At 32.5% G+C, this 21924-nt stretch overlaps 1 protein-coding gene and 1 pseudogene across 1 annotated transcript; both read left to right on the top strand.

Moving 5' to 3' along the window:
- Positions 1-5213: 5213 nt before the first annotated feature.
- Positions 5214-5963, top strand: LOC141547473 (olfactory receptor 5D18-like; annotated as a pseudogene).
- Positions 5964-19406: 13443 nt separating this feature from the next.
- Positions 19407-20351, top strand: LOC141546507 (olfactory receptor 5D18-like). Its single transcript, XM_074274366.1, has one exon. The coding sequence runs from the start codon at positions 19407-19409 to the stop codon at positions 20349-20351; it is 945 nt and encodes a 314-aa protein (XP_074130467.1).
- Positions 20352-21924: the final 1573 nt, after the last annotated feature.

The raw sequence follows: 21924 nt of genomic DNA, 5'->3' as shown, positions 1-21924 counted from the left end.
ATTAAATTGTTTTCCTCTCAATGATTATTGAAATTAGGATTTTTAAGGTGTGGGAATTTGGGATGAATGGAGGGGGTTGAATTCATAAGATGTTCATTTTCTAAGTAGGGTAAGCCTTAGTCTTTCACCAAAATTATGCTTTCTAGTTCATTGAAGGGAAATTCTGTGAAAGTGAGAAAATTGACGTCAGGAGGTGAAAACTGGCCTAGGGCTCAGAAAAGAGGATCAGCATAGAAAAAACAGGATAGAAAGTTTCCTGTACTAAGAAGAATTGTATTAGAATCTCAACTGTGAGAACATGGATTACTCTTTTTTTTTTTTTTTTTTTTTTTTTAAATTTCAGCTGGTACAATTATATAATTTTAAAGCATATACCCACATACCCACTAACCTATTCCCACTTATCTTAAAGCATAATTAGAAGAGAAACAATCATACAAATATATATATATATATATATATATATATATATATATATATAACATGTATGTATTTAATGAATATAAATATATTAAATTATTTAAACATAAGGTAGCTTGTGGGATGAGAGGCTACAGAGAAATAGAGATGGACAAACAGAATCCAACAGAAAAGAGTCATTAAAGAAGTTTCAAAACTACAAGTGAAAAAGAAAGAATTACAATGCAAAAAAAAAAAAAGATTCAAAAAACTGTGAGAATGCTGGTAATTTTTGAGACAAATTAAAATTGAGTGATGAGGTTGATAGCTGAATCAAATGATTGAGGAATGATTGGAAGAGAAACACAAGTGTTGAATTGTAAATGAGAAGAGAAACAAAGCAAGAATGGATATTTTATTGGTGCTTGTTTTGTTTTAAAAGAATGGAGGAGAACAGTTAGGTATGAAGAAAAGAGGGAGTGAAATTTACTAAGATCTGAATACCTAGTAAGTTTCACTATTCCTCATTTAATCTATAGTCAACTGTTATTTCATCTTGGCTTCATCCTTTTCCACTTGTATTTGTGATTATAGAAAATGGAATATACTTATTAGTACACTAACAGGGATAGAGATGGAAATATAAGGATAATATTCAGATCTATCATATCATTAGTATAGGAGGCTAACCATCTTAAAATCCCTTTTTATAAGGCTGGTTGTTATTCCTTTTGTAATCTATTATCTCAGAGAAATGTCTCTTCACTTGATTTTAATTTGTCTCAAAAGATACAAGCATGCTTACAGTTTCCTTGAGAAAGAATTATGTTATATAATATAATTGAGGATTGAGGGGTTAAAATAGTGACGCAGCAACACACAATGGCTATTTTTTCAAAAGTAGGATTTGGATCCCAATTTGCTAAGTCCCGAAACCAATGTACCTCCTAGCATTCTGTTGCCTCTTTTAGTAGAGTAGGACATATAATGTATTGATAAATAAATAAATAGAGATATATTGTCATTCCATGCAAAATAATGATGATGATGATAATGATGATGATGATGACGACAACTTAAGTTTGTAATCAAAAAAAGATTATAGATCATATATGTAAATTAGTTCTATGAGCTATTCTAGATGTAAATATTTGCTATAATTATCTAGTGACCCTGAAAGTCAGGACATAAAACCAAAAGAGTTCTGGACTAGGAACCAAAAAAATTGTGTTTGGAATTGTGCCTGAATACTTATTAGCTCTGTGACCTTATATAAATCACAAGAGTCAGTTTCTTCTTCTATAAAATATGGAGTAATAGTTCTTGACAAATCTTCCTAATAAAAAACATATTAAAAATCAAATGGGATAATGGTTGTGCTGGAGTATTAAATAGAATAAATTATATTAAGTAGTAAGGGATAATCAATATCAACAAATTCTCCGATTTTTCCTCTTTCTACTTTAATGTCCCATCTTGTTTTTTTCATCTATCAAGAGAAGATTAGAGACAGTTCACTCCTTTTAATTGCTTATCTGTGGTCCATGGAGAATGATAAAATAGAGATGGGTTCTCTAGAGCCTTGTTCCCCTATGACATCACATAAAATCCCTAACATTGTGCCCACATGCAGCTTTCAGAGCTTTTGGAATGACTTGTTTCCCTCTAGAAGGTATATCTATTTACAAAATAGTTGTTTAAGTAGTCATGCAAAATACTCTAGTTTTATTACAAGAAAAGTAAAATGAAAGGGGGAAATCTCTCCTTCTTCTTGATATTTCTTCTAGGCTCTTTTCTTACTTTAAAATTGTAGGAACTCTGTCACCCACACCTATTTACATAGAGGCAACACAATAATCTCAATATATCATAGCCCTGGAAAGTTTGTCTAGAAGTAGGATTAACAGAAATAGTAAAATTCCACTACACACACACTCTCACACTCTCACACTCTCACACACTCTCTCTCTCTCTCTCTCTCTCTCTCTCTCTCTCTCTCTGCATATATATATATATATATATATATATATATATATATATATATATATATATATATATATGTATCTCATGCCATGGAAATAAAAACTTTCAATATATCATTATATAAAGGACCTCCAAATTACAAAAGAAACATACTCCTTTCCTAATTAGCATTTGAATGGAGGAATAAGACAATTAGAGTAATAGAGTAGATTAGATTGATCAACAGGAAATTTAGATAAATATGAACCCTTATTTCTGTGATTTTTCTGTACCTCCCAAATACAACAAACTTGTTTTCATGACAGGATATTTGGAAAGAATTCGTTACCAGAAAGGCAATTTTTTGAAGTATATATATTCAGTTAAAGTGGAAGGTTGAAAAATAGGCAGGTGGGGATATGGTAAGTAGAAAAGTATCATAGAGCAGAAAAATAACTTTTGGTATTTCTCCAATTATATTACCCACTGTATGGAGATAATTTTCACTTCATTCACTTCAATTAAGAACTAGCAACATCCATGTGAAAATTAGTAAAAATATGCAATAAAAGGAAAACTTGCCTGGGCGTCAGAAAGCCTTGTTTCCAGTATGCAGTTTCTCTTTGAAGAGTCTTTTCCTTATAGCTTTACCACAATTTCATTCTCTGAAACATGAAACGGTCATTAGATGATTCCTAAAATTCATTTCAATTCAAGAATTAGATCTAGCTATTTGAGGTTAATGTAAAGCTTTTGAATTCTGGGGCAAGTTTAGTTTTTCTTTAGTGTCGTCAGTGCCTAGTATACTGCCAAACATATATTATAGCTCAGTAAAATTTAGTCTAATTTGAAAAGGTTTTTAAAAAAAAATTTTAAAAGAGATTCTGTGAATAGCTTACTCTTTGGCTATGCTCCTGTTTGGGGCCCTAGCTGAACATTTAGGTAGAATGGAAACCTGAAATCCTAATGCAATATTAAACATACTTCAAAAAAGTAAAGGGATGGAGCTTCTATACTTCATTATAACAATGGATCACACAGAACTCCCTTCCTCTCATTTTACAGGTAAGTAAGCTGATGTCCAGAGAAATGGAAGGATTTATTTCAGTTTACACAGTTCATCATCATTCCTGGAGCATAATAAATGCTTAATGTTTAAGATGATGATATAGACTTTTAAAAAGATATCAAATAAAATTTCTTATCCAACTATCTCATTCTAAAAGTGAGAAAACCGAGCTTCAGATGAGTGTCCTATCCAAAATTATGCAGATACATAGTTAGTATGTGATAATCTGGGATTCATATTTTATGATTTTAAATACAATACCTGTTTCTAGTGAAATGATGGTTCCTGGCTACCCTAACTTTAAATTGAAGATTCAGGACTTGAATCTTGGTGATACCAATACAAATCCAGTGAATGCTTTTCACTAGGTCACATAACTAAAATTTGACTAAGCAGAAATTCTACCAATGAATGAAGGAAGTGAAATAGAAATAGGTTGCAATCCAGTTTCTGAATAGAGGTACACATACACACACACACACATGAAAAAAAAACCTTCTCTAAGGAGGATTTTCCCCCAAACTGGGCTGTATCCTTCCTCTGTGTGCCTAAGAATGGATTTCTAATATATAATAATAATGATGGTAAAATCTTGATAATGTCCTCCCAGCTTGGAAAAATAGAAATAATATTAGTTCTCAAGTCAGAGGACTTTGGTCACAACACAAAATCCAAGACTACTTTTATGAGAGTGAATAAGACTTCTAACATCCTTGAATCTCACTTTTCTCATATGTAAAATGAGATATTGTTTGAGGGTCCCTAACAGCTGTGATTCTATGATGTAAATAAAGTTCATTTTGTTCAAGATATCTGGCTAGATATGATAGATCTAATTTCATTAAGGAAAACAGCCATATTCTCCAGCCTGCCCCTTCAGGAAGACTCCCTAACCACACTTGTCTATGTCAATAAAGGAAGAAAGCCATTCACTTTTTAAATTAATTCATTTAATATATAATCATTATTCATTAAACTTCTGCTATGTATGAAGCATTGATATAAATACTGTAAAAAGCTAGAAGATATAACAAGTTCCTATGGTGCTAAGAAAATTGAATTCTACCAAGATGATAATTAGATTTTTGGGGGGGTTATTCATTTTATGTCATGTATTAAAGATTTGACAATTAGTTCTTTTTTTTTCCAATCTTTGACATATGTATCTATAAGTCAAGAAAATAGTGAATTGAGTCCCAGATTTATCATTTTCTTTTTGTTTGAGCTTAAACCTTTCCCTCTCTGATCTCAAGTTCCACTGTGAGCATTAAATTAAAGTAGCTCAATGGTTCTGACACTCCATCCTGAATCCTGTCAGAGCCAGTTGGTTCTGTGTAGGGTAGGTTTCTGGTAGACGTTTCTCTTCAAAGGCACCCAGAAGATTGAGTTTGTAGAAGCTAGTGTGCCTTTCCTATTTCCTATCCTTAGGACCCAGTTTTTCAAAGAACCAGCTAGAAGCTCACATTTGGTAGCAAAAACACTGAATTTGGAATTAAAGGAGCTAAGCTTCAATCTTAATTTTCCTACTTTGTGATGTTTCAAGACTTAGTTTCCTTTATTTAGTGTATATTTAGTTTACATTTTCTACTTCATGTTTGTTGACTACCATTTAATTTTTTTTTTCAGGACTAATTTTCGAATTCGTTTCCACAGTAGCAATCATGATGACCAATGAAGGAAATCAGAGTTTTGTTGTAACATTCATCTTCTTATGTTTCTCAGATTATCCAGATCTTCCTGATGTTCCTAATAATATATATCATCCAAATCAACTTCAAACTTTTTCCTCAGCCATTTGTCCTTTGTGGTTTTCTGCTATTCCTCCATCACTGCTCCCAAAATGTTAGTGGATTTACTCATAGGAGACCGAAACATCTCTTTCTCTGGATGTTTGGTACATTTTTTTTTCTTTTGTATTTTTGTGGTAATTGAGGCCTTCCTGCTGGCAGTAATGGCTTATGATCGCTTTGTAGCCATTTGAAGTCCTTTACTATACACAGTTGCCATGCCCCAGAAACTTTGTGTTCTATTGGTGGCTGGATCAGATACCTGGGGTACGGTCTGTTCTCTTCTACTCACATGTTCTGCTATCAAATTATCATTTCATGGACCTAATATAATTAATCACTTTTTCTGTAAATTGTTCTTGCTGCTTAACCTCTCTTGTTCTGATACACATTTGAACCAGATGCTGCTTTTCATCTCTGCTACTTTTAATGAAGTAAGCACACTTTTGATTATCTTGGCCTCTTATGCATTTATTTGTGTCACTGTCTTGAATATGAATTCATCCAGATGACAACAGAAAACTTTCTCCACATGTGCTTCTCACCTAATGGCTATCACCATCTTTCTCTATTGTGTTCCCAATTTCAAGAACACTCAGCTTACATTCAAAGTGGCCTTGGTGTTTTATATAGTAATCCCCATGCTTAATCCTCTAATCTACAGCTTGAGGAACCAAGTTGTAAAAGAAACATTTGTCAAGTTAATGGATATCAAAATTTTTCTTCATAAGCAAATACCTCATTAATAAGAAATTCCTAATGAGAAATCTAGAGAAAATCCATTATACCTGATAAGCTCCAGTTGACTATATGAGTTAGAAGAAAAAGTCCATACAACAATAAATTATGGGCACATGAAAAAAACAAAAACAAAAACAAAAACCCAACAATTTACCAGATTAACATAGAAGAAAATTTCTGACCAAACAATGGATAAAAAAGACTAAGCAAGATAAATGAATAATTTCAATGAGATAAAATTAAACTGGTTTAGACAAAATGTTTAGTAAAGCTAAGATTGAAAGGGAAATAATTAATTGAGGAAATATTTCAATAAATTTTACTGATTATGTCTTTAGATATACATATATATGTGACTCAGATTTACATAAATAAGAGCCATTTCCTCATTGATAAATGAAAAAAGAAGAAAAAATTTCCAGCTTATTTATATATGCATGAAAGAATTATTTTTTTCTTTTTTATTATTAAAGCTTTTTTATTTTCAAAACATGTATGGATAATTTTTTCAACATTGTTCCTTGTATATTTCGCCTTCCTTACCCTACTCTCTTCCCTAGATTGCAAGTAATGCAAAATAGATTATACATGTTAAAATATATACTAAATCCAATATATGTAAACAAACATATGTGTATACTTATCTTGCTGCACAAAAAAAGATTAGATCAAAAAGGAAAGGAAATAAATAAGGAAAAAAAAAAACAACTGTAGAGGGTCACAGACATTGGGGAAACTCTGGGTGTGGTATAAGACACTTCAGCCCAGAAGGAACCTGCTGACAATGTATGGTTTGGCTCCCCATCTCCTCTAAGGGCTTTCAGTCTAGCTAAGAAATCAGAGGGTGGTGACAACCTGTGTTGTGATTGAAGCAGACTGAATACCAAGTGGAAGAGTGATACCAGGTGACAACCTACATACAATAAAAGTTGCTTATGTGGTCCCATGTGAGCAATATATACTTACTGCATGCCTAGTGTTGTTTGGTTTACATAAGGATATGAGAGTATATAAAGGGAAAGAATGGGGAATAAATGGACTACATTTTCACCATCTTCAGGGGTCCTGCCTCATCACTTCTCCACTAGGAAGGTATATTTTAATCACCCTGATATGGGGGCTATAGAAGGACACAGTATGTTTCATCATCCCAACCTGGGGGCTCTAGAAAGCAGAATTCAACAAACAGCAATAAAAAGAGTGAGAATGTTATATTATGATCCGCATTCAGTCCCCACAGTTCTCTCTCTGAGTGTAGATGGCTCTGTTCATCATGAGATCATTGAAATTGGCCTCAATCATCTCATTGTTAGAAAGTTATATCAGAATGGATTGTCCTGTGATATTGTTATTTCTGTGTACAATGATCTCCTGGCATTTCACTTGGCATCAGTTCAGATAAGTCTCTCCAGGCCTCTCTGAAATAATCTTGATGGTTGGTTTATATAGAACAATACTGTTTCATAACATTAATATACAATAACTGATTCAGCCATTGTCCAATGATGGGCATCCACTCAGTTGCCAGTTTCTTGTCACTATATTAAGGGCTATTACAAACATGGGTCCCTAAAAGAAATATTTCTAAAAAAATATCAATTGCAAATACTCAAATTAAAGAAATTTTTAAGAATCCATTCATATCAGACTGCTAAAGATTTCCAAAAAAAGGGAAATAGTGAAGGCAATGCAGAAAAATTCACATAGTAATGCATTGTTGGCAGAATTTACATATGTTGAGGAAAGCAATTTGGAATTATTCCCCAAAATGCTGAAAAGCAGTGTGTTATATTTAACCCAGGTATTTCTTGTTTCTTGAATTTTTTTCTCTTTCACCTGTGCGTTGCAAAGTTTACCAATAATATTTCTATGTATTTTCCAAAAGTATTGATCAGTTTTTTTTCATATTTCTACTATGTTCTATCACTCTAGGACAATCTTCTAAGATTATTTCTTGCATTATTGTGTCAAGGTTCTTTTTTTGGTCACAGCTTTCAAGTAGTCCAATTATTGTTACATTTTCTCTTCTTTATTTGTTCTTCAGATCTGTTGTTTTTCTGCTAGATTATCTCAGATTGTTGCATTTTTTTCATTCTTTATATTTGTTTTGTTATTTCTTGGACTCTTATAAGCTTCACTGGCTTCCCTTTGCCCAATTCCAATTATCAAAGAATGATTTTCTTCTTTGATATTCTATATAGTTTTCTAACTAATTAATTCCCCCTCCCCTATAATATTCGTAGATTTTTTAGACATTTTTTATTATTACTTAAGTTTTTGCTCAATCTCTTTTATTTGATTTTTAAAATCTTTTTTTGAGGTTTTCTATAAATTTTCTCTGGGCAGGGAACCATTTAACATTAGTCATTGTAATAAAAAGGGTTTCAAAAAAGAGGCAAAAAAAAAAAAATCTTCACTTTTTCCTTTGAAGATAAACTCTGTATGTGTCCTATTCCCATAGTAAATTTCTATGATTGAGTTCTTTCTTGTGTTTGTTTGATTTTATTTTTTTTAATGAGAGACATTAGTGTAAGCACCTTTAATAATGGGGTGGCAGATGGTGCCTCTGGCTTCACTTGAGTGAGCTCTCCCCTCAAACCTGGAACCCTAAATCAAGAGTTCTCTGCTTCTGCAAGTGCCCACAGCCAGAACCCTCCTGCCCCCTGTCTTCACACTTACCTGGTTTCCTCTGACCCAAGGCCTTGTTTCAGCAGCACAGCTGGGTCTGGTGCTCCTGATCAGCCAAGATTCCCTCATACTGCTCAGACTGGGACTCTATGTGCTGTCCAGCAGCTGAAAGTTACTATGGTTCAGGCTGAGCCTCGATCAGTCCCCCAGCTAACGCTGAGGATCCCAATTTGTTGTTTGTGCTGTAGCAAAGCTATCCAGGAGGGGTTTTTACTTTCCTCAAGTTAATGCCCCACACCTGGGGATTTTCCTCACGTTTTCTAGAGTTTGCCCAGTTTTGCCCCAAAGCTTCTTTGTTTTGCATTTGCCTATGTTTGCCCCGAGGCTCAAATTTGTTCTATTTGTGGGGGAAATCTAGAATACTTGACATTTACTGACCCACTCTGCCACCCAGAATCTTCTCTATAACTTCTTTTAAAAAGTAATATACTTTGGAAGGTTCAACATCATTATCTACCTTGAGATTTTCTTTAGCTTCAGGGAAATCAAGATAATGAATTTCAGTAACCTTTCTTCTGATATTCAGTGATTTTTTTTTTTTTTTTTTTACTTTGGGAATAAAATCCAGGGGATTTGTACATTCTAAATTATATGGTTCAAAGCTTAAAAACTCATTAGGATTCAGGCCCCAAAGGCCAGAGACAAAGATATAAGAGCCATACTATTGACCCCAGTCTGATTACAAAATGTTTCATCTCCTTTTGCATGGGTCAATGAAAAATAATGTCTTTGTTTTTTTAAAGAATGTGGAAACTTTATTAATCCCTTCATCCCTGTATCTATTCAAATACATGAATTTATTGAATTCTGTATATTTGCAAGATATTTTATTAGGTGTGAAGTGCAATATTCTCTTCTCTAAAATGTAATTGTCTCTGGGAGCAAGTTTCTTGGGGAGCTTTTGGAGGCAGTTTTCCTTTCTGTTCAGTATAATTACTCCAAATGCAGCCAGGTATTAAAGTCCAAATCCTTTATTGTTTCCGTCAAATTCTTATCTCCTTCACTTGGGGATCAGTTAGTTATTTGGAGTCCTTTGCCTCTGCCAGCTTCTGTCTCTAGCTCCCTCTGAAGGAATCCAAATCCTTCAGCCAGCACAAAGATGGAAAATGAAATGAATTTCTCTCTGCCTCCTAGAGTGGGCTTGTCCTCCTAATCCTGAAAGCTTCTTGTTTATATGCTATACACTGTGTACACACCAATCATTATATCACCTTTGTTGATTGTAGGATTAAATCAATGCTAAATTAGATTTAGCCATTGTCTCCTCAATTCCACTTAGGAACTTGTTTCAAGTTCTGGCCCATAACATGTCCTTGTAGGATTAAATCAATCATACTGAACCATGCTAAATTAGATAATTATTGTCTCTATCAATTCCACTGACTTAGTATCTTGTAAGAATCCTAACAGTGAGGAATCCAATCATAAAAATTGTAACAGAGGTCATTCTCTTGTCTCTCAACCCAGAGATGGCAACATGCTTAAGTGCTATGGTCTTCATGCAGCTAGAAAGCTCCATAGCCACAGTAGAGAAAAGAAGTAGTATGAAAAATGATACAAGAAAGCTCTTTTGGGCACTACCTTGGAGGCAGACTCATTTGAAGCATTGTAGAGGGCCGGAAATCTGGAGAAGTATACTTGAAGCAAGGTGTTAACTCAGTGAAATTGATGAGATGATTGTTCTCTAGTTTACATACACATAGTACTTAGCAAGGTGATGTAATGGTTCTCTAGTTCACACATACTCAGTATACTGTAATGATGTAATTATCATAAATATCATATTTAAACTAGGGACAAAGTCAGACTTGGGGGAGACTGGTTGAGACTGGCAGACTGCTAGAGGAACCTGGGGATAGTCAGTCAGACTGTGAATCAGACTACTGAAGGATACTGAGATTGGATCGGATTGAGATTGAGTCAGACTATGACAGACACAGACTGTATAAGAGACAATAAAGGCTTTGGACTCTATTCTTGTCCATTCTAGTGGTGTCTATTCTGCTAAGACCAAGGCCCTTCAAGAGGACCTCCAGAAAGCTAGCCCAGATATAACAAAGGAGCATCCCATTCAAGAAAGATTAGTTTAGGAAAAGTTGATATGGAAGTCAAGTAGTTCAATTATAACATCAGGAAGTATGTGCCAATTAAAAATGACAAATAAATAAATAATCAAATAAAAAGAAAAACACAAATAAATAAATAGGTAGATAGATGAATAAATAAATAATTAGATAGATAGATAGATAGATCCCTCTCTTTCTTCCCAATTATAGCTAGCTTGTGTTTTATTGAGGAAAAGAATGAAGTTTTGATTGGGTAAAAAGGGTCGTACCATTGGTGATATTGCTTTAGTCTGCTTCAAGATTGTAAAGGTTGCAAATGTTTCTCTTCTGGTCTTGTTAAAAAGGCAAGAAGAAAAGAACAGGATCATAAAAAAATGTATGATGTCTTTATCATAGTAAAACATTTTCATGTAAGAAAAAATAGAGCCCATGCTGAGAAAGAACATAATTTGAATTGCAGGAATGCCACAAAAAGTGCTATAATTTTATATATACTAGGATAATAATAATAAAAGTTCAGGTAAAATGCTATCTAAAAACTGAAAATAAAAGGACATTCATTGAGTGGAGTAGAAATTTAATGAGGGTCTAAAAAAGATGGTATAAACCCCTTTTCTAGTGTTAAGGAACTGAAAACTCAATGGCTGCCCATCAGTTGGGGAATGTCTGAAAGAGTTATGGTATTTAAATGTAATGGAACATTAATGTTCTATAAGAAATGATAAGCAGGATGATTTCAGAAAGACCTGGAAGGTCTTACATGAACTGATGCTAAGTGAAATGAGCAGAGCCAAGAGATCATTGTACACAGAAATAACAAGATTATGCGATGATCAACTCTGATAAACATACTTTTTTTTTTTTTTTAAACAGGTGATTTCAGGGCAATTCCAATAAACTTGTGATAGAGCATCTGAATCCAGAAAAAGGACTCTGGGGACTGAGTGTGGATCACAACATAGTATTTTCATCTTTTTTTATTGTTAAGTGTTTGCTGTATAATAATGTGAAACTTTGTTTACAGTTTTTCAGGCACTATGTCCAAGAACTATAAAATATGACTTCGCAATACCACTACTAGATCTGTATCCCAAACAAAAGTTCTAAAAAGCAAAACTAAGAAAAACATGTAAGTACAAAAATATGTATAGCAGCTCTTTACTGGGGGCAGAGAACTGGAAATTAATATATCCATCAATGATTGAACAAATTCTGATGTGCATTTATGATGGAATAATACTGTGCTATAAGAAATGATGAGCAGGATGCTCTCAGAAAACCCGAGTTGATACAAAGTGAAATATACTGTGTACAAAGTAACTGCAATATTGTAAGATGATATAATCACAAATGATTTAGCTATTGTCAGCAGTACAATGATCTAAGACAAATGTGAAGGGACTATGACAAAAAAAAATGCAATCCATCATCAGAGAAAGAATTGATGATGTCTGAATACTAATAGAAGCATACTTTTTCTTTTAATTTATTTTCCTTGAGATTTTTTTCTTTGTTTATGTTTTATTTTATAATATGACTATTATAGAAATGTTTTACACAATTATCAACACAATTATCAAATTGCTTCCATTCTTAATGATGAAGGGTGGGGCCAAGGAAAGGGATAGAATCTGGAACTCAAAGATTTTTTTTTTTAATGTTAAAGTTGTTTACCTGAAACTGGGAGATTTCCCTAAAATAAATTTAATTAAAAGAAATTAAATTTAAAACTTAGAAGCAAAAACTTGTAAATTTCAAGTATATGTGTGTTGTAGTTGTTGTTGTTTAGGAAATATAAATACATATATATATGTGTATATATATATATATGTATATATATATATATATACATATATATATATATATATATATGCCTAGAATCATAATGTTTTCTAAAGACTCCCACATAAAGCTCCATCCTGAAAATATATCCAGTGCCTTATTCATGATGGAGAAAGGTTTTAAGGTGTAAACACTACTTAGAGTGCATGTCCTCAAATCAAATATTCCTCACTTGTGATTACTGGTTTAAAGAAATTTTCCAAGTTCTAATCACTGAAGTTTAAATTGGAGATTCCTTATTATGAACAAACTTTGGCTTGGGTTAAGCAAATTCCTGATACTTGTCATACTTGATAACTTGGCATCACATGTTAACCATTTGGCACACAGTGGGGGAGAGTAGTAAGTTTGAAGAAAGTAGGAAGTGAGACCACTGCTTGGAATGACTATGGAATTATCTATTTATCCTGGAAGTCAGGGGAAAAAGAACATATCAAAAAGGTTATCAGACTAGGAAGCAATAGATTTAGGTTTAGATACTGGCTTGAATACTTACTAACTCTGTCAATGGGAAAGTTATGTGAGTCACAATTCAGGTTCCTCATCTGTACAATGGGGAATAAGAATTCTCAAGTCTTTCAAGTAAGGTCATTGTAAAACACAATTGAGATAATTGATATGCTAGAGCTTTAGGTAGCATAAGATACTATGTTTTAAGAAATTATTAATATTACATATAAATTAAGCATGTAAATAATAATGCTTCTCCTCCTTCTACTTCAATATTCCTCTTGATTTTTTCTTCTATCATGATGACATCAGAGATAATTCACTGTTTTTAATTGCTTATCTGTGGTCCTTGGAGAATAATAAAGTAGAGAAGGAATTCTCTAGGGCTTTGTCCCCAGAGGACAACACAGATATAAGATTCTTAGAATCATGCCCACCTGTAGCTTTCAGAGACAGGAGAGTGACTTGTTCCCCTCCAGAAGGTAGGTTTGTTCACAATGGGGCTCTTTGAATCATCATGAAAAATGCTCTAGGATTTCTTTCTAAAAAAGCAAGATTAGAAAGGGAAATGTTTCTCTCTTTCCTTTTGGTAATTTTCCTAAAATATTATGTTACTTGTAATGTCCAGTCACATTTTAATCCACACCTATTTATACAGAAGCAATAAAATATTCTCAATGTGCCAAAGTTGGCAAGGTTTGATAGAAGTAAGACCCATAAAGACAACATGTAAAGGATAGAATTACTAGATTTATGCCTTTGGGGAAGTAAATTTGCTTCTTTGTGCCTGAGTTTTTTCATCTGTAAATGGAAGACACAAACTAGATGATTTCTAAACTTTCTTTCAACTTTGAATCTCACTCTTCTCTTACATATCTAGGGCCATGGAAGTAACATATTAAAATGTGAATTCATGAAGAATGTAAAAATTGCAAAGGAGATATATTTCTCCCATGATTAGCATTACAATGGGAAGAAGAGCCAATTGAAGTAATAGGGAGAATAGGTTGGACAGTGGGACAGCTAAATATTGGTTTGCCTCATTTTATTTTATTTTTTTGTAATTTTGCTGCTTCTCCCAAATAAAACAGACTCATTTTCATCAGAGAACCTTTGGAGACAATGCACTGATCAAAACTTCTATTTTTTTCTTCTTTCTTTCTTTCTTTCTTTCTTTCTTTCTTTCTTTCTTTCTTTCTTTCTTTCTTTCTTTCTTTCTTTCTTTCTTTCTTTCTTTCTTTCCACCAATTCATTTTAATACACTTGTAAAAGATTGATCACATGATGAAGAATTAATTTGGAACCCTATTAAAATAAATTTAAGGTGGGTCAAAGAATCAAAAAAAATCATATGTAACATTAGAAAACAGAGTATCAACGGTGGAGGGGAATTTTGCCTGTGATGGCAAAATACTACCTTAGAAATCTCCAAACAAGGTCTATCGTTCACTTATATTAACATTAAATATTCACTGAAATACTGTTTATTAACAAACAAAAAAACTGTTTATTAATCCAGTGAATATCAACATTAACGAAGAAAAAAAAAACAATTGAGAGATAAATGTTCAGTAGGAAACCACTTCTTTTACAGTCTTGAATCAATGTGTATAACTTACTTATATGCAATTACTGTGCATGTATTATATGTAATTACTTGTGTGTAATTGCTGTGGCAATTATCTACCACTACATTATTCCTCTAGGTGAAGGTATTTACCTAAAACATCTGAAAAACTAAAATGCTTGCAAAAACAACTTTTACATCATTTAGCCTTAAATCTCCTTATAGTTTAGTTAGTTCTTACTGCAAGACAACAGACAGGTGTCATAATGACAAGACAAGTCTTAGGATAAATGTGGGAGTTATAATTTCAATTAAAATGGAAGGCTGATTAATAGATATATAGGTCTGTATTGAGAAAAACTGTGTCAGAGAGCAGGAGGGAACTTTTGGTGTCTCTTGAAAGATACTACCCTCTGTCTAGAGTAACCTCCACTGAAATTAAGAACTGGAAATAGATATTTGACAATAACAAAATGGAACAAAGGAGAGACTTGTATGGACTACAGAAAACATTTTCCCAGCAAGCAATTTCTCTTTGAAGAGAATTTTTGTCTTCCAGCTTCATTACAATTCCACCTCCCCATTCCCTTTAGCCCCCAGCATGAAATAGTCATTAATGATTTAGAATAATTATCTCAATTCACAGAGTATGACTAGCTTTCTAAGTTGAATGTAAAGTTTTTGAAAGCTTTATCTTTGTCTCTATTGCTTAGTATAATACCAAACATATAGTATAGCTTAATAATAAATTTAGTTGAAAGTCTGTAAAAGATTTCTTAAAACAGTCTCTTTAAAGAAATATGATCTTTATGAATCAAAAATGTTTTATGTGAATAGCTGATTTGTTGGTAGATCCCTGTTATTAAACTGGCTGGGACTCCAGTTGGATATTTAAAAAGAGTGGAAGCTTCTAACTCTGGTGTAACATTGAACTGTACTTTAAGAAAGAGAAGGAATAGATCACTACAACAGACCAAAGAGGGCAACAACTCTCCCCTCATTTTACAGACACATAAACTGAAGCCCAGAGAGATAGAAGCATTTGCTTCAGATTACACATCTTAACATCTTTCCTGGACCATAGTATGTGCTTAATGTTTAAGGTCCTATAAATATAAACAAATGAAAAAAAGTTGGACAGATTTTTGTCCAAATACATTTTATTTAAAAAAAAAACAAGCCTGAAATAAGTTAATGTTTTATCCAAAGTAATATAGTTACATAGCAAATGACAAGCTGAAATTTCTGTTCTTTGACTCTAAATACTAACCTTGCTGTTTTCAGTTTAATGAAGATTTCTAGATTAATTGAATTTTAAAAATATTCAAGAGTTAATCTTGTTCTCTCCAACCCAAATAAACTATACGCAACTACACCACCCAACTAAAAAATACTGAGCAAAGATTCTGTCAATGAAAGAAAAGTGTGGACTGGGAATAGATTGTAATTTAATGCCTGAACAAGGCAACCAAAACAACAGCTTCTCTAAGTAGAAATTCTCTCCAGAACTAGATTCTGTCACTTCTCTGTGAATCTAGAATAGAATGCCAGTATAGAATAGAGGATAGTATTTCAACAATACCCTCCCAGATTTAGTAAAGTGGGGGAAAAAAAAACAAAAACAAAAACAAAAACAAAAACAAAAACAAAAACAAAAACAAAAACAAAAAAAAAAGATGCTACCTCTGTGACAAAGAGCAAGTCTTTTGACATTTTTGGTATCACTTTTCTGATCTGTCAAATAAGATAGTTCAACTAGATGTTATCTGTGGTCCCTCATAACTTTTGATCTCCATTTCTGTGAAGTAAATGAAGTTTATTTCTCTCAGGAAGCCTGGTCAAAGATGTTACCATTTCACTAAGGAAGTCAGTGAGAGTTCTGGAAATGTCCATATTCTACATGTTGCTCCCCCTGGAAGTACCCTCTAACTTGTCAGTTTCAGCAAAGGAAGAAATTATTCATTTTATTTATTAATTCATTCATTTAATACATAAGCATTATTTATTTACTAAGTATCTACTATTTGCAATACTGATATAAGTAATAGGAATACCAATAAAATGAACAAAAACTTCCTATAGTACTTAAAAAAATTATATTCTCCAAAAGAGATAATTTGATAATAATTGTTTTGTTTGGGATTCATTTTATTTCATGTTTGAGCAAAGATTTGGTTTTCCTTTGGAACATTTCATCTTTGAAACAATTGCCTATAAGGTAAGACAGTAGTAACAATTCGCTATTTGTTAGTTCTTGAACTTTCCCCTTTTTTCATCTTCCACTAGTCAATCCTGAATTCTGTCAGAGCCACTTGGCTCTGTGTATGCTGGGTTTCTGGTAGATATTTTTCCTCAGAAGCACCCAACATACTGAGTCAGCTAGAGTTAATGTGCTATACCTATTTCCCATCCTTAGGAGACGGTCTTTGAAAGGACCAAATTAGGAACTCAATTTTTCGTAGCAAAAAAACTGGATTTGGAATTACAGAAGTTATGCTTTAATCCTATTTCTTCTACTGTGACATTCCAAGATTCAGTTTCTTCAATTTGTAAAATGATTGGGTTGAAGTATATGTTCCATAAGGGCTCTTCCAGAATTTCATTGTTATCCCATAAATCTATTTCTCAAGACACACTGATACACATTTACATAGTTTCAGTAGAAGTTTCGATCTTAAATACAATAGGAATCCATCTCTCTGAAATGTCTATCTGTTGCCTCAATCTAATGACTCATTAAATCAGAGCCCTCCCAGCTCTGAAATATAAAAAATATATCTGTTGAAAATCCATATCGTCATGTCAAGGGTAGAAAAATTGTTTCTTCAGCGAAATACTTGAAAAATCTTAAGTTTTCATTGTGATGAGTGTCTTTGTCAATTTTCTTTCAATCTTATGACTTTAGTGATGTGTTGTTAAATGGCTAATAAGCTATCTAATAAAATAAAATATACTCAATGTACTTTTAAGTACAATCATCTGTTTTATTAAGATTTTCTCTGAGACATTTTCCCTCTGTGAACATCACTTTCCTTTTTATATAAAAAAAGGATCTGTAGATAGCAAATTGTTTCACAGCTTTATAACTTTTCAATCATTACTCTCAATGGGATTATATCTTTGAGCCACAGTCATGAGTGTGTTATATTAGCACTAATAAGATCCACCTCAAAAGAATTAAGTTAATTTAGTTGGACTATTTAATAAATACTTTTAACATCCTTGTTATAATATATACATTATGTTTCTGTTATAGACAGCAATAACAAAGGCCTGAAATGTGAGTTCAAATTTATTTAAATAGTTTGGAAGGAAATATAAAAAGAAAATGTATGCATGACAAAAAACTTGGTGGCATATGGACCACAATGAATGAGAGGAGGGAATTGAAAAGTTTTTGAATATCCTAGAACATTGACATGAATCTAATAAATTCAATATTGAATTTTAAATTGCTTACTAGATAAAAGGTACAGTGCAAAGAATGGGTGGAGGAATAGAACAAAACACATGCAACAACAACAGTAACATTGTGTTACCTAATGAATTGTATTTTGGAGGGAGAAATGTTTTATAGTGTCAAAGGATACACAATAAATAAATACGAGCTACTTTAGCAAAAGGAATAAACAACTGAGTGTAAGAGGAAAGATCTCATGTGAGAGATGTCCATGAACCTCTGTTTTAAATAAACCTATTGAAAGATGAGAATGAAGAATATTCTAGCTCTACAATATTAAATTTAAAGCCTTTATCCTTAATTGAGATAAGGAAAAAAATCATAAAAAACTGCTCCATTTCTTATCAATTTTCTAGTGAAAAAAATTCCTTTCAGGTAATTGGAAAATGAATCATTCCATTTCATACCAGTCTCCTACTTTGGAGAACAGTAAGAAATATCATTCTCAAGTCAGAAGTTTCTAATATTCTGGAGGGATTTTATCCTGAATCTAGAGCTCCAGGTCTGCTGATAACCAATCTAAATTCATCTTTCAAGGATTAGCAAATTCCCTTCTTGGTCATTTTTCCCCCCTAACAATGAATCTTTATCTTTCACTGTTAGTAGCTCCCTTATCTCCATCCTCCTTCTTTCATCTGTACTAATATTCTATACTAAAGAAACTCATTCCTTCCACAAAGTTTCTGAATTTTTTCTTAAATAATTTAATTTTGTGTTAAATGTTTCCTTGACTCCTGTATCACTCTGCCATCTCTCCTTCTTTGAGCTTAACTCAAATTGTATGTTCCATTAAAAATTCTGGTAGCTATTGTGATCATTGATATTATTCTGCATGACATCTCAGAGAAAAGGAGGAAAAAAATAAAAATTACTAAAAATCGAAGGGAGGTAATATAATGAAGATGTGGCATGTGCTAACATTTAGAACTATCCCAAACATATATATATATGTATATGTATATGTATATGTATATGTATATGTATATGTATATGTATATGTATATGTATATGTATATGTATATGTATATATGTATATATGTATATGTATATATATGTATATGTATATGTATATGTATATGTATATGTAGTATTGTATATGTATATGTATATGTATTACACACACAATATATATAAAATTAGACCCTTATCAGTGTCATTGCTTCTTCCTGAGATCTTCACTCTTTGTTAATGTCCATTAGACTCCCACCATCCTTGAAAGGAAATAATTTATTTGAGTATAATTTGTTTTGTTTACTTTATATCCTCAGTGACTACCATAATGCCATATAAAAATAGGCATTTAAAACATGTTTTTGAATGCCATTTAAAATTGGTTTCATTAGTAACTTTCTAATTCTTTTTCCCAGAATGAATCATGGTGACCAGTGAGGCAAATCAAAGTTCTGTTGCAACATTTGTCCTCTTGGGTTTCTCAGATTATCCAGACCTTCAAGTGCCCCTCTTCCTGGTGTTCCTGATCATATATTCTATAACTGTGGTGGGAAATCTAGGAATGATTGGCATCATCCAAATCAACTCCAAACTTCACACTCCCATGTACTTTTTCCTCAGTCATTTGTCCTTTGTGGATTTTTGTTATTCTTCCATCATTGCTCCCAAGATGTTGGTGGACTTACTTAAAGAGGACCGCAGCATCTCATTCTCTGGGTGTTTGGTACAATTTTTTTTCTTTTGTACATTTGTAGTGACTGAGTCCTTCCTGCTGGCAGTGATGGCTTATGACCGTTTTGTGGCTATTTGCAATCCTTTGCTGTATACAGTTGCCATGTCTCAGAAACTTTGTGCCCTATTGGTGGCTGGGTCATATACATGGGGTATAATCTGTTCTCTTCTACTCACGTGTTCTGCTATACAATTATTATTTTATGGTTCAAACACAATTAATCACTTTTTCTGTGAGTTCTCATCAGTTCTTACACTCTCTTATTCTGATACATATTTGAACCAAATGCTACTTTTCATCTCTGCCACTTTTAATGAAGTAAGCACACTTTTGATTATCCTAGCCTCTTACGTATTCATTTTTGTCACTGTCCTAAAGATGAATTCATCCAGTGGACGACGGAAAGCTTTCTCCACATGTGCTTCTCACCTAATGGCTATCACCATATTTCATGGGACCATCCTCTTTCTCTATTGTGTTCCAAACTCCAGAAACTCTCGACACACTGTGAAAGTAGCTTCTGTGTTTTATACAGTGGTAATTCCCATGCTCAATCCTCTAATATACAGTCTGAGGAACAAAGATGTAAAAGAAACAGTCATCAAATTAATGGAAATTAAAGTATCTTCTCCATGAACATATCTCTTATTAATTAAATTTTCCTGATGACAAATATATACATCAAAACTTCATACCTAACAAACTCCAATTAAATAAATGGCCTAATTGAAAAAGGTCACATCACCATCAATTTAGAGAAATAAGAAGATTATAACTCATTAAAGCAATATAGATGAAAATTTCATGAAAAGAGTGGATAAAACTGATTAAGAAAGGTAATTTTTATTAAATAAAATTTTTAAAAATTGTGATAAAATATTAAATAAAACTAAAATTTAAAAGGACATTTTTTGGAAAATATTTATAGCAAATTTCATTGATGCATTCATTTCTGACTAAAATTTATAAAAAATAAGAACAATTCTCCATTTGATAAATAGAAAAGAGTCTGAATGAATGGCTTTCAGGATATGAAATAGTTTATCTATAGATAAGTGAACAACTTGTTTCTAAGGACTATCAACTATAAATATGCAAATTAAAGAAATCTTAAGAATCTATCTCATACCTATAAGACTGTTAAATAATGAATCTTGAAGGAAATGTAGGGAAATAGGCAGAGTACTATTGGTGGACCTATGAATGTAGACAATTATTAAGGAAAACAATTTGGAATTATATCAAAAAAGGTAAAAACAAACAAAAAACTTGTTTTCACTTTGACTCAACTATTCCACTTCTTGGCACATACTTAAAAAGGTCAAAGAAATAAAGAAATTTTTCTCTGTACAATAGAGTAGAAGCTAGAGGTATACCTATTAAAATTTTAAAAATAGTGGAAGAAATACTACTATATACATGTAATGGAATACTATTGGATGGTAAGAAATGAATAAATACATTATTTCAAAGGCATCAACAATCTTAAATGAGCAAATATAGACTGCAGCACTAGAAAAATATGAAAATAGTAATTTTTGGAGAATTTTAAAAAATATTGTAATGTGAAATAAGTAGGGAAGGGCTAATAGTAAAGAAGAGTAGAACTGGAAAGAAAAACAACTTAAATTGCTATAAGAACTGTGATAAATATGCCATCTGTATTTTCAGAGAACCAATGATGATTCTTTCTATGAATCTCCTCACAGAGTGATTATGGAGTAAGGGTACAAAATGAGAAATATATTATTTTATTGCAAGTAATAGATGACAGAATGTGTTACTCTAGACACTGAGTATATGTTACAAGTAATATTTTTCCCCAATATATGCAATGTGAGAGAGAAAAAATAGTATTCTATTAATTAAACAAAGAAATAAAGAAGGAAATAGAAGTGGAAAAAATTGCAAAACCCTACAAATATAAAATATCATATGCACTTTCAGATGAAGTCACTATTGTTAGTTTTATGACACCTGAATCTGGGGCACACAAGAAAAACAAAGAGCTGTTCCTGAGAAAGATCCTTCCAGAGTTCCTTTGGTAACCAGTGGGGAAGGAAAGGAAGAAGAGACCTGATAAGACTTTTTTAGTCCAGGCAATTAAATGGGCCAACACATCAAAGGACTGGGCCAGGAGAATGATGAAAGACTTAAATGCCTATTCTGATCATAGTCCTCTTCTCTGTTTGAAAGTTTGCCTCCATGA

This window comes from Sminthopsis crassicaudata, chromosome 6 (assembly GCF_048593235.1).
Source record: "Sminthopsis crassicaudata isolate SCR6 chromosome 6, ASM4859323v1, whole genome shotgun sequence".
NCBI lineage: Eukaryota > Metazoa > Chordata > Mammalia > Dasyuromorphia > Dasyuridae > Sminthopsis > Sminthopsis crassicaudata.
The sequence above is the reverse complement of the archived record's forward strand: the minus strand, read 5'-3'. Positions and strand labels throughout refer to the sequence as shown.